General features: G+C 49.5%; 1 protein-coding gene across 1 annotated transcript; it reads right to left on the bottom strand.

The window, feature by feature from the left end:
* Nucleotides 1–10,227: 10,227 nt before the first annotated feature.
* On the bottom strand, nucleotides 10,228–11,516 carry LOC141104923 (uncharacterized). The gene is made up of 5 exons (XM_073594729.1): nucleotides 11,397–11,516; nucleotides 11,110–11,316; nucleotides 10,838–11,014; nucleotides 10,551–10,757; nucleotides 10,228–10,431 (listed from the first exon to the last, which is right to left on the bottom strand). The coding sequence occupies exons 2-5, from the start codon at nucleotides 11,242–11,244 to the stop codon at nucleotides 10,228–10,230; spliced, it is 723 nt and encodes a 240-aa protein (XP_073450830.1). The 5' UTR covers nucleotides 11,245–11,316; nucleotides 11,397–11,516.
* Nucleotides 11,517–13,862: the final 2,346 nt, after the last annotated feature.

Genomic DNA, 13,862 nt, shown 5'->3' with positions numbered 1-13,862 from the left:
CCAAAAACGTAAACGTATTTTATTGGGATTTTATGTGATAGAGCAACACAAAGTGGCACATAATTGTGAAGTGGAAGAAAAATGATAAATGATACTGTCAGACTTCCACGTAGCAGACAGGTGAGCCCGATGTAGCAGGGGGAGGCCTCCCTTACGTATCTGGTTACCGGCCCCTGGTAGTATGGACAGGAGGCACGGGAGCACAGAATGGTATGAGAGCCTGGCGGGTTAGCTGCAGGAAGATCCCGGTAAAGATGGTTATGGAGATCACCAGTCAACTGAAGCACAGGCAGTGGATGCAGAGCAGGAGTGGAGCAAGCAGGTCGGGTCACAGGCAGAGGTCGGCAGCAGACGGGCAACGTAGTACAGAGGAGCAGGCAGGTTCGTAGTCAGGACAGTCCGGGATCAGTGGCAGGCAGCAAGCAAAGAGAATCAGAGACAGGCCGGTGGTCAGGAGATCAGGTACAACAGGAAACAGGAAGCAGGAAGCAGGTGCAGGGATACAGGGAGCTGAAGATCGGACAGCACCGAGCCCCCTGTGCAGATGGCCTAAATAGGCAGGTTGGCGCCAAACACTGGATGCGCGCGCACGCCGACGCGTGCCCCCGCACACACGCACGCGCCCGCACACCCGCACCCGCGGCGGCACGCACGGGAACGCGCGCGCCGACGCGCCCCAACGCACCGCGATGCCCACCAACAGCGCATCTGCCCAACGGAACTCTCTGACAGTGCCCACCCCCTCAAGGGCAGCCTCCGGATGTCCAACTGTGCCAATTTGGAAGCGTGGGTACTCCTGAAAGACCTCAGAAGCTCTTCGGCATGTAAGTTGCCCTCTGGCTCCCAGGAGTTGTCCTCTGGTCCATACCCCCTCCATTTGATCAAGTACTGCAACTGGTTGCGTCTCTTCCTGCAATCCAAGATAGCCTCCACCTCGAATTCTTCCTTGCTATTGACAATTATGGGTTGCGGTGGGTCAGTACTTCGACCAGCAAAGGTGTTGGGTACAACAGGTTTTAACAATGAAATGTGAAAGACCGGATGAATCTTCAGAGTACTAGGTAAGTTGAGTTCGTAGGCCACATTGTTAATTCTCTTCTTGACTGAGAACGGACCCAAGAATTTGGGGCCCAATTTCCTTGAAGGGCAGGCCATTCTTATATTGGTCGTGGATAACCAAACCTGTTTGCCAGGTTCCAGGATGAGCTCTCCCCGCCTCTTCCTGTCAAACATCTTCTTATTATACTCTTGGGTCTTAGCCATGGTGTCCTGCAGGAGTTTGTTGTTAGAAAGAAAGAAGTTCATGGTCTCAGAGACCGCAGGGATCGCACATTCAGGTAAAGACCTGGGCAGAAAGGACGGGTGGAAGCCGTAATTGGCAAAAAAAGGTGTTTGATTAATGGTCGAATGTAAAGAGTTGTTATAGGAGAACTCAGCGATTGGCAGCAGAGAGACCCAGTCGTCCTGAGAGAAAGATGAAAAACAACGGAGGTATTGCTCCAAAGTTTGATTAGTTCTCTCCGTCTGCCCATTAGTCTGGGGATGGTAAGCGGAGGAGAGTGCCAGCTCAATTTCCAGGGAATTACAGAGAGCCTTCCAGAACCGAGAGGTAAACTGAACACCACGATCAGATATGATGTTCGATGGGACTCCGTGCAACCTGACAATTTCTTTAATGAAGACCCTTGCTGTCTCCATGGCCGAAGGCGTGCCCTTCATAGGCAGGAAGTGAGCCATCTTGGTTAACCTGTCTACGACGACAAAGATGGTAGAGAAGCCCTCTGCCTGGGGAAGCTCTACAATGAAATCCATTGATATCATCTTCCACGGTCTATCCGGGACTTGTAATGGTTTTAGCAGACCCCAGGCTCTAGTCCGGCTATTTTTGTTCCGGGCACAGGTGGTACAAGATTCTACATAGTTCTTGCAGTCGTTCACTAACAGAGGCCACCAAAATGTGCGCTGCACTAACTCCGTCGTCTTCAGCACACCGAAATGTCCAGCCATCTTATGATCATGGCAGAGCTCTAGCACTGCTACCCTCAAATCTTCAGGGACTACGATTTTACCCTTGTGCCAAAAAAGACCATCCTGGGCCCTCACCTCCTCTCCGGAACTTGGGGTCCAATTTAAAGAAGCTTGTTTTATGCGGGATAGCAGATCCACTTGGAGTAAAAGAAAATTTCCGGATGGAAGAATGGTGTCCGGATGCACAGGTTTGCCGGAATCAGGGAACATACGAGAAAGAGCATCCGGCTTGGTATTTTTGGAACCAGGTCTGTACGTTATATGAAACTGAAATCTGGAGAAAAATAGAGCCCATCTTGCTTGTCGAGGTTTCAGTCTTTTGGCAGTTCGGAGATACTCCAGATTTTTGTGGTCCGTATAGACCAGGATAAGGTGTGCTGCACCCTCCAGTAAATAACGCCACTCCTCCAAGGCGGATTTAATGGCCAGAAGCTCCCGATCGCCAACATCATAATTTCTCTCCGCTGAAGAGAGTTTGCGGGAGAAAAAGGCCACTGGGTAGAGAAGGGCCTTTGGGCCTTGCCGTTGGGATAGAACAGCTCCGACTGCGACCTCCGAAGCATCCACTTCAAGGACGAATGGTAGAGCAGGATCTGGGTGTTTTAAGATTGAAGCGGAGGTGAACAGCTCCTTGAGTTTTTCGAAGGAGGATTGTGCCTCAGGGGACCACTGGAATCGATTCCCTTGTCTGGTTATTTCGGTGATGGGGGCAATTATTGTAGAGAAGCCCCTAATGAACTTCCTGTAAAAGTTCGAAAAGCCGTTGAACCTTTGAACCCCTTTTTTATTGGAGGGAGCGGGCCACTCCAGAATGGCTGATACCTTCTGCGGATCCATTTTTATACCATCAACAGAAATGATTAGGCCTAAAAACTGGATGCTTTGAAGTTCGAATTGGCACTTTTCTGGTTTAGCGTAAAGTCCATGCTGCCTGAGACGAGCCAACACATTTCTGACATGCCTGCGATGATCGGGACTGAGGAGGAAAAGATCAGGATATCGTCTAAATAGACAATAACATATAGATCCAAGAAGTCACGGAAAATGTCATTGACAAAATGTTGGAACGTAGCAGGTGCGTTGCACAGGCCGGAGGGCATGACAAGGTATTCGTAATGCCCAAATCTGGTGCGAAAGGCTGTCTTCCACTCATCTCCTTCTCGAATGCGGATCCAGTTGTAGGCACCACGGAGATCTAACTTGGTAAAGATTACTGCGGATCCCAATCTCTGGAAGAGTTCGGGCACTAAAGGTAGAGGGTAACGGTTCTTGATTGTTACTTTGTTCAGTTCCCGATAATCAATACAAGGACGCAAGGAATGGTCCTTTTTCTCCACAAAGAATATACCAGCCCCGGCCGGAGAGGTAGATGGGCGGATAAACCCTTTCTTCAGGTTCTCGTCGATGTATATTTTTAGAGTGTCCAACTCCTGCTCTGTCAGTGGGAAAATCCTCCCAAAGGGAACTTCTGCTCCAGGTAATAGCTCGATTGGGCAATCGTAAGGCCTGTGAGGAGGTAGGGCCTCTGCTCCTTTTTTGCTAAAGACGTCCAGAAAGTCCCAATAGGGTGCAGGGACCACCTGTTGAAGCTCGGATTCAGTGTCTAAACAGAGTAATTGGGTGGACTCAGCAGGATTTGTATGTAAGCAGTGTTGTCGGCAGTAATCAGAAAAGAACTTGACTTCTCCACTGGACCAGTCAATGCTGAGGTTATGGGCCTGTAACCATGGCATCCCCAATATGGTGGGAAAAAGGGGAGAGGAGATGGCATCCAGGCGCAGAAGTTCTTGATGGTTAGAGCCCATGGTGGCTAACAAAGGAATGGTTTCCTGCGTGACAGGGCCGGAGCGAAGAGAGGAGCCATCCGCGAGATGTACCGAGAGTCCCCGAACTTTGGACTGGAGAGGAATGTGATGGTTGGCAGCGAAGGTCAGGTCAATGAAACAGCTGCAGGCTCCTGAATCAATTATGACTGTAGCTGGAATAATCTTTCCTGGAAGCTGTAGGGTGATAGAGAGAGCAAGATGATTAGCAGGTTTAGAGAGAGCAGAAGCACAAATTGAAGAGATGGGCAGCGACTTAAGCGACTTACGTGTCTTGTTTGGGCAAGACCTCACGTAGTGTCCAGGCTCCCCACAGTACATGCAGAGATTGTTACCTCTTCGGCGTTGGCGTTCTTCTGAGTTGAGAGAATAGCGGAGTAGCCCGAGTTGCATTGGTTCGGAGGTATCTGGAACCGGTGTGGCCAGAGCCGGGAAGGACTGGCTGGGAGAGCTTGGAACCTTGGGTAGCATCCAGGTAGGGCGGAATTGGCTGGTAGACCTCTAGGAGCGACGCTCTCTGAGGCATCGGTCGATCTGGATAGACAGATTGATGAGTTCATCCAAGGTTAGGGGAACACCGACCCGTGCTAACTCATCCTTCAGGGGATCAGACAACCCCATGCGGAATTGATAACGTAAAGCCGCATCATTCCAACCAGTGTCGGAGCTCCACCGCCTAAATTCCACCACATAGTCCTCTGCGGCTCTACGCCCCTGTTGAAGGGCGCGCAAGGCGGCTTCGGCAGTCGCTGTCACCTGGGGATCCTCATACAACTGGGACATGATGGTAAAGAAAGCATCAAGGTTGTCCAGTGCTCCAGATTTCTGTTCCAGGAGGCGGTGAGCCCAGGTCTGTGGTTCACCAGACAAGAGGGAGATCACAAAGCCCACCTTGGTCGCCTCCAGGGAAAAAGTGCAAGGTTGCAGGGCAAAGTATAGCTCGCAGGCATTGCGGAAGGCCCGAAATTCCCCAGTAAATCTTTCGGGTACGGGTACCCTAGGCTCCGGAGGTAGCATAACTACTGAGGTTGCAGATGGCGCTCCGGCCGATGAAGCAGCTTGTGGACGGGTTGGAGCCGACAGGACCTGGACTTGTTCTTCCAACCTTGTGTAGCCTTCCTGGAGGCTCTTCACAGCTTGCGTGAGACCCGCCAGGTGTCTACACAGTTCCTCCATGGGGGAGGTTCCCTGCTTGGGCTCGGACCTGGCTGTCCGATACTGTCAGACTTCCACGTAGCAGACAGGTGAGCCCGATGTAGCAGGGGGAGGCCTCCCTTACGTATCTGGTTACCGGCCCCTGGTAGTATGGACAGGAGGCATGGGAGCACAGAGTGGTATGAGAGCCTGGCGGGTTAGCTGCAGGAAGATCCCGGTAAAGATGGTTATGGAGATCACCAGTCAACTGAAGCACAGGCAGTGGATGCAGAGCAGGAGTGGAGCAGGCAGGTCGGGTCACAGGCAGAGGTCGGCAGCAGGCGGGCAACGTAGTACAGAGGAGCAGGCAGGTTCGTAGTCAGGACAGTCCGGGATCAGTGGCAGGCAGCAAGCAAGGAGAATCAGAGACAGGCCGGTGGTCAGGAGATCGGGTACAACAGGAAGCAGGAAGCAGGTGCAGGGATACAGGGAGCTGAAGATCGGACAGCACCGAGCCCCCTGTGCAGATGGCCTAAATAGGCAGGTTGGCGCCAAACACTGGACGCGTGCGCACGCCGACGCGCCCCCGTACACACGCACGCGCCCGCACACTGGCACCCGCGGCGGCGCGCACGGGAACGCGCGCGCAGACGCGCCCCAACGCACCGCAATGCCCACCAACAGCGCATCTGCCCAACGGAACTCTCTGACAGATACAAATAAACATGTGAAAAGTGTGGGGGGAGGGGCATTTGTATGGCGCCCCCCGGAGTCAATACTTTGTAGAACCCCCTTTCTCTACAAGTCTTTTTGGGGATGTCTCTACCAGCTTTGCACATCTAGAGAGGACATTTCTGCCCATTCTTCTTTGTAAAATATCTCAAGCTCTGTCAGATTGGATGGAGAGCGTCTGTGAACAGCAATTTTCAAGTCTTGCCACAGATTCTCAATGTGATTTAGGTCTGGACTGTGACTGGGCCATTCTAACACATGAATATGCTTTGATCTAAACCATTCCATTGTAGCTCTGGCTGGATGTTTCGGGTCGTAGTCCTGCTGGAAGGTGAACCTCCGCCCCAGTCTCAAGTCTTTTGTAGACTCTAACAGGTTTTCTTCTAAGATTGTCCTGTATTTGGCTCCATCCATCTTCCCATCAACTCTGACCAGCTTCCCTGTCCCTGCTGAAGAAAACCATCCCCACCACATGAAGCTGCCACCACCATGTTTCACGGTAGGGATGGTGTGTTCAGGGTGATGTGCAGTGTTAGTTTCCCCCACACAGAGTTTTGCTTTTAGGCCATAAAGTTGAATTTTGGTCTCATCTGACCAGATCACCTTCTTCCACATGTTTGCTGTGTCCTCCACATGGCTTCTCACAAACTACAAACAGGACTTCTTATGACTTTCTTTCACCAATGTCTTTCTTCTTGTCACTCTTCCATAAAGGGCAGATTTGTGGAGAACACGACTAATAGTTGTCCTGTGGACAGATTCTCCCACCTGAGCTGTGGATCTCTGCAGCTCCTCCAGAGTTACCATGGACCTCTTGGCTCTTCTCTGATGAATGCTCTCCTTGCCCGGCCGGTCAGTTTAGGTGGACGGCCATGTCTTGGTAGGTTTGCAGTTGTGCCATATTCTTTCCATTTTCCGATGATGGATTGAACAGAGCTCCGTGAGATGGTCAAAGCTTGGGAGATTTTTTTATAACCTAACCCTGCTTTATACTTCTCCACAACTTTATCCCTGACCTGTCTGGTGTGTTCCTTGGCCTTCATGATGCTGTTTGTTCACTAAGGTTCTCTAACAAACCTCTGAGGGCTTCACAGAACAGCTGTGATTGAATGACACACAGGTGGACTCTATTTACTAATTAGGTGACTTCTGAAGACAATTGGTTCCACTAGATTTTAGTTAGAGGTATCAGAGTAAAGGGGGCACCATACAAATGCCCCCCCCACACACACTTTTCACATATTTATTTGTATCATTTATAATTTTCCTTCCACTTCACAATTATGTGTCACTTTGTGTTGGTCTATCACATAAAATCCCAATAAAATACATTTACGCTTTTTGGTGTAACCTGACAAAATGTGAGGAATTTCAAGGGGTATGAATACTTTTTCAAGGCACTGTAGGACTTATGGAGATGTTGCCATGGACTGATAAATACCATTAATATCTCTTTGTTCCACACACACCATAAGGATTTGGAACAAGTTCTGAATACATACATGATTGGGCAGTATTGATCCTCACTTTCTTTTGGTGGTATTTAATCACCGGGGGGGGGGGACAGAAAATTTAGAGAGGAAAAAATAAAAAGTTTTTCTTCATGTCTGTTATAACATCTTGTATATAAGTAAGTTTTCTCTTTCACGGACGGGCACTGATGAGCACTGATGAGGCTGCACTGATGGGCACTGACGGGCACTGATGAGGCTGCACTGACGGGCACTAATGAGGATGCACTGACGGGCACTGATGGGCACTAATGAGGCTGCACTGACGGGCACTGATGAGGATGCACTGACGGGCACTGATGAGGATGCACTGACGGGCACTGATGGGCACTGATGAGGCTGCACCGATGGGCACTGATGAGGCTGCACTGACGGGCACTGATGAGGCTGCACTGACGGGCACTGATGAGGCTACACTGATGGGCACTGATGAGGCTGCACTGGCGGGCACTGATGGGCACTGATGAGGCTGCACTGACGGGCACTGATGGGTCTGCACTGACGGACACTGATGGGTCTGCACTTATGGGCAATGATGAGGCTGCACTGATGAGCACTGATGAGGCTGCACTGATGAGCACTGATGAGGCTGCACTGACGGGCACTGATGAGGCTGCACTGATGAGCACTGATGAGGCTGCACTGACGGGCACTGATGAGGCTGCACTGACGGGCACTGACGAGGCTGCACTGATGGGCACTGATGAGGCTGCACTGACGGGCACTGATGAGGCTGCACTGACGGGCACTGATGAGGCTGCACTGACGGGCACTGATGAGCACTGTTGAGGCTGCACTGATGGGCACTGATGAGGCTACACTGACGGGCACTGATGAGGCTACACTGACGGGCACTGATGAGGCTACACTGATGGGCACTGATGAGGCTGCACTGACAGGAACTGATGAGGCTGCACTGACGGGCACTGATGAGGCTGCACTGACAGGAACTGATATGGCAGCACTGATGGGCACTGATGAGGCAGTACTGACGAGCAACTGATGAGGAGGCACTGACAGCAGTGGTGGCCTGTCCATACGGGCTCCCCCTTTCCATGCGTCCGGCCCCCTAATCTACCTGCAGGGCGCCGGACACATGAATTCCAATGGGGTTTTTTCTTTTTTAAGCACATGATTAAAACTCGAGGCTCTAATTGGCTTAAAAAAAAAGGATGGGCTCGGGACGCAGAGCACTGCACCCTGAGACCACCCATTTGTGTGACAAAAGCAATTCTCCTCCCGGCCAATTTAGGAAGCCGGTCCTGAGACCCGACACCCGATTGGCCGAGAGGAGAAGCGATCCTATTGGCTGCATAGGAGGAGGAAGGAGACGCAGCACGGCCATCGTGATGCCGAGGAGGAGGAGACATTACTGATGGGCACTGATTGGCATCACAGGTGGACATTTGTGGGAATCGCTAATGGCGCTGCAGTAATGATCACTGCATTTGTTATCAGCGCAGAATCCCCTCCCGTCAGGAGAGCGGCTTATTGGCTCTCCCCGTCAACAGTGAATAGAGGAATGCTGATCCCAAGCACTTCCTGGTAACGCTGTGATTGGACACAGCTGATCACATGGTAAAGGGCCTCCGTGACCGTAACCGCACTACCAATCCGAGGGGCGTGCTGGACGTCATATGATGTCCGTTCAGAAATGGAGAGCCACGGCCTGGCCATCATTTTTCTATAGGCCGGGGCGGGATGTGGCTAAAAGTGCAAGTTCACCTTTTCACAAAAAAAATGGAAAGGTGAACTAACACCCTACATAACCCCACCCCCCACCCCCATCACACCCCCAGTGGGTGATTAGTGGGGAGGAAGACCTCAAGCTTCAAATCCCCCAACCCACTGCACCAGGTGCTTGTTGGGTGGTGACTGCCAATCACCCTCGCGGGTAAAAGGCAAACGGGGACCTACTAAGAAGTCATACCAGATCTGAAGGGCTCTGGTATGAATGGGGGGATCCCATGCTGTTCTTTTCTGTAAGGGTTCTACATTATAGCAAAACTTTCTGGAGAAGAAGAGTCTGGAATAGATAAAGAGAATCCAGGAACGGTCATTTACTTTCATCTCACATTTTCCTTTGTAAATGTCAGCGTTGCTGTAGCCTAGAAAATGGTCAGAACATTCAGCTCCCATTGTCTTTGGGTCAATTCTGGTCATTTGTGTGGCTCTAAAGCCTCCTGATCATTTCCACACAAGCCCCAAAATCAAAAAAAGCTCCCCTGCCCAACAACCTCTGCCATGTGTTTTTGCCCTCCCTGTCCGTCCTGCCACCCAGGATGAGCATGGGGGGGGGGTCTGCAGGCGGCATAGAAGGAGATCAGTGAACATAGTTTGGCTTTGATGGACTTGTGTCTTTTTTCGACCTCAACATTTGTCAGCTGATCTCCTCGCTGGTGAATGAACCCGGAAAACGAAACACCTTTCCTGCTGCCATTCAACAGCTCCTTTAGAAAAGAGAATGAGCTGAGCAAGCACAATTGGTGATTAATTAGCTTCACTGGGACCCTCAACATGAGGAGGAAACCTTACCGGGAAAGGGGGGACGTTCAGACGAATCTCCAGATACTCACTTTATGCCCTACTCTGGACCAATCAGTGAGCACCGGGCAGGTTGGGCAAATGGTGAAACTGGAAGCCAACATTTTGCTGCCAGCTGAACCCCAGAATCTCCATAAATCCAGTCTAGATACGTAAATTGTTACTGCAGCACAGAGAAGGAAGATCTGGAGGATGGAGGATGCAGTTCAGAAAATTGACCTTCATCAGCTTATGACTGGCTGATAGCCCTGCTCTGGCTGGAGGAATATGGGTAGTATGGGTGGAGGAATGTATTTAGTGTTAATGACCTGTACTGATCTCCCCAGTCTAGATATATAAAATGGGGGTAGGGGGTTATCTGAGGGAAAAGAAGATCTAAAGTGCAGGACGAGGAACACAGGTGAGGAACACAACCATTACCAGGGTATGACCGGGTGATATCACCCAGTCCCCCCCTACTCTGGACCAATCAGTGAGCAGTATGGGTGGAGGAATGTATTTAGTGTTAATGACCCACCTGTGCTGATCTCTGTAGGAGTGTCCTCCTCTATAAATGTCCCCGTTATTCCATCCTCCTCCATAGACTGCTGATCATCCCTCACATACCTCTCTTCTTCTTCTGATTTAACCTCAACTTTTATACCTATCAGATCTTCACCCTAATCCAAGAGAATGAGAGAAAATATCATCTGTACAATATAATCTACAATGATGTGGGATTACAAAAATATCAGAGCCACCTCCACAAGTCCATGTTCTGGTGCTCCATGCCACCAACCTGATCATTTTTTATGTAACTGTGATCTTCCTGTGTGGAATCCCGGGAATACAGAGGACGGGGACATCTCTCTGGTGGGTTCCTGGTATTAGGTGGCTCCATCGTACCCTTGTATTCTTCTGAAAACTCCTCCATCACTCCATACTCCTCATCCTCCTCTTTATACTCTTCTTTAACAACAATATTATAATCCCCGAGGTTTCCACTCTGAATATATAATAAAACATTCATTGTAACAAACATGCTTCTGTATAAATCATAACTACCAATAATTGTCAATCATCTACCTGATGATGGTGAGGGATGGTGTGACCTTCCTGTGTGGAATCCCAAGAAATAGGAGTGTCCTCCTCTATAAATGTCCCCGTTATTCCATCCTCCTCCATAGACTGCTGATCATCCCTCACATACCTCTCTTCTTCTTCTGATTTAACCTCAACTTTTATATCTATCAGATCTTCACCCTAAACCAAGAGAACAATAGAAAATATCATCTTGTAAGGTTCATACATCAACTCCATGAGTCACTTTTGCGTTTCAGATGCTCCATCCCACCAACCTTGTTATAGTGGGGGATGGTGAGACCTTCCTGTGTGGAATCCCGGGAATACAGAGGACGGGGACATCTCTCTGGTGGGTTCCTGGTATTAGGTGGCTCCATCATATCCTTGTGTCCTTCTGTAAACTCCTCCATCACTCCATACTTCTCATCCTCCTCTTTATACTCTTCTTTTACAACAATATTATCATCCCCGAGGTTTCCACTCTGAATATATAATAAAACATTCATTGTAATAAACATGCTTCTGTATAAATCATAACTACCAATAATTGTCAATCATCTACCTGATGATGGTGAGGGATGGTGTGACCTTCCTGTGTGGAATCCCGGGAATACAGAGGACGGGGACATCTCTCTGGTGGGTTCCCATTACTGGATCCATCTGTAGGAAACACACACACTGACTGAATACATTGTTTCTATGTGTTTATCAGATGATGGGGGATCTAGGTGGACCCTCCGTACTGCTCTCTCCTTTACAATAAAGTCTCCTCTTACCCGGTGATGTGAGGGACGGCTGATTGTCCATCATGACGTCCTTGTAGAGATCCTTGTGTCCTTCTAAATACTCCTAAATAGAGAAATAGACTGTGAAATCCTTGGCACCTTATAAGAACCTGATTAATAGGACATGCTGACTCTGGATAGGAGGACATGAGATGTAGGGTCTGTGTGATGTCATAGGACATGCTGACTCTGGATTGGAGGACAAGAGATGTAGGGTCTGTGTGATGTCATAGGACATGCTGACTCTGGATTGGAGGACACGAGATGTAGGGTCTGTGTGATGTCATAGGACATGCTGACTCTGGATGGGAGGACATGAGATGTAGGGTCAGTGTGATGTCATAGGATATGCTGACTCTGGATGGAGGGACAAGTCAAACAATCCATTGGAATAGACTGACAAGGTGAACAGCTAGTTGGTGGAAGAGTGAAATTTCACAGATCTGCAGCTTTGCTACAGATCTGTCTTCTCTATTTTTAAAGCTCAACAGGCATGTAGATCCATGGCTATAACTTGTAAGGTGCTGCTGCTACCTGATATCTAACAGGACTCGTGTTCAGGACTGGTTAACCACCTGCTGTTCATTCAATTAACTATAACCCTGCCAAGCCAACATTGCCCGAGCAACAGCCAGTGTTCCTAGTGCCAGGTCTTCCAGTGTTTCCCAGTGACTTCCAAAACATTCCTAGTGTCCCCTATGATTCCTAGTAGAGAAGATTCCTAATGTCCCCCATGATTCCTAGTAGAGAAGATTCCCAATGTCCCCCATGATTCCTAGTGGAGAAGATTCCTAAAAGGCCCCCATGATTCCTAGTGGAGAAGATTCCTAAAAGGCCCCCATGATTCCTAGTGGAGAAGATTCCTAAAAGGCCCCCATGATTCCTAGTGGAGAAGATTCCTAAAAGGCCCCCATGATTCCTAGTGGAGAAGATTCCTAAAAGGCCCCCCATGATTCCTAGTGGAGAAGATTCCTAAAAGGCCCCCCATGATTCCTAGTGGAGAAGATTCCTAGTCCCCCCCCCCCATGATTCCTAATAGAGAAGATTTCTAATGTCTCCCATGATTCCTAGTAGAGAAGATTCCTAGTGCCCCCCATGCCCCCATAATTCCTAACTGAGAAGATTCCTAATAGGGTTGTCCCGATACCACTTTTTTAAGACAGAGTACAAGTACCGATACTTTTTTTCAAGTACTCGCTGATACTGATTACCGATACTTTTTTTTATGTCATGTGACAGTGGCACTAGTATGCAGCACTGATGATGCGTGAACTGTGTCAGTATTTTTTTTTTTTTTTTTTTACAATCTTATTTCTTTAATTATTTTATTATTATTTTTTTTTTACAATGCTTTTTTTTCTGGGGGGGGGGGGGGGGGGGGGGGCGAACGGTGTCAGTGTATTTTTTATTTTATTTATTATTTTTTACAATTAACTTTTTTATTATTTACTGCAATTTTTTTTTTTCGGAGGGGGCCGGCGGTGGGTCACGGAGGGGGACGGCGGCTTGTCGCAGAGGGGGACGGCAGCGGGTCACGGAGGCGGAAGGCAAGCTCATCCTTACTGAGAAGGGTGTTGTATTGTGTAGCAAAGTCATGTAACAGTTTCTAAGAAAGGTTGTAATGAACTTCTTCTACAATCTCCTTTTGTAGATCTTCACTCAGCTGAGCTCCCAGTCTCTTTCACTAGACTACCAGATCCACTCGCCACTGGATCCCCTGAGCTCCTCCAATCTTCTCACTCGGTATCTTCCTCAAGCGTCACCCCCGCTTCTCCGCTGGGTCCCTAGTTTGGCACTCACAGATACTCCTTAAGCGTCACCCCATTGGCCGGCTCGGTCCCTGGCTTGGCACACAATAATGCTCTGCAAGCGTCACCTCCGCTGGTTGGGTCCCTGGCTTGGCACTTGCTAAAGTTTTCCCACTTCTTCACCGTTCCGGGGTTGGTGAGAATACTGCTCCAGTATTTGCTTCAGCTACTCACTGTTGTCCCTGGTAACAAGGTGGATGGTCCCTTAGGGGCAACAACTTCCCCTCTAGCTCCGACCATGACAGGTTCTCCGGCCGGCAGAACTGTCACTTCTGGTTGGACTGCAAGCTGCAATCTCTACCCTACGCTGCTTTCTTGCTTCTGGACTGGCCCTCAGATAGCCTAGCAGCCAGATGTCCCCGGGACAGGCCTCAAGTCTCTGGCCTAGCAGCCCGGGGCAATACGTCCACCAAGACAGCCGTCCAGGTGGCACAG

This window comes from Aquarana catesbeiana, linkage group LG08 (genome assembly GCF_042186555.1).
Source record: "Aquarana catesbeiana isolate 2022-GZ linkage group LG08, ASM4218655v1, whole genome shotgun sequence".
In the NCBI taxonomy this organism is placed as follows: domain Eukaryota; kingdom Metazoa; phylum Chordata; class Amphibia; order Anura; family Ranidae; genus Aquarana; species Aquarana catesbeiana.
The sequence above is the reverse complement of the archived record's forward strand: the minus strand, read 5'-3'. Positions and strand labels throughout refer to the sequence as shown.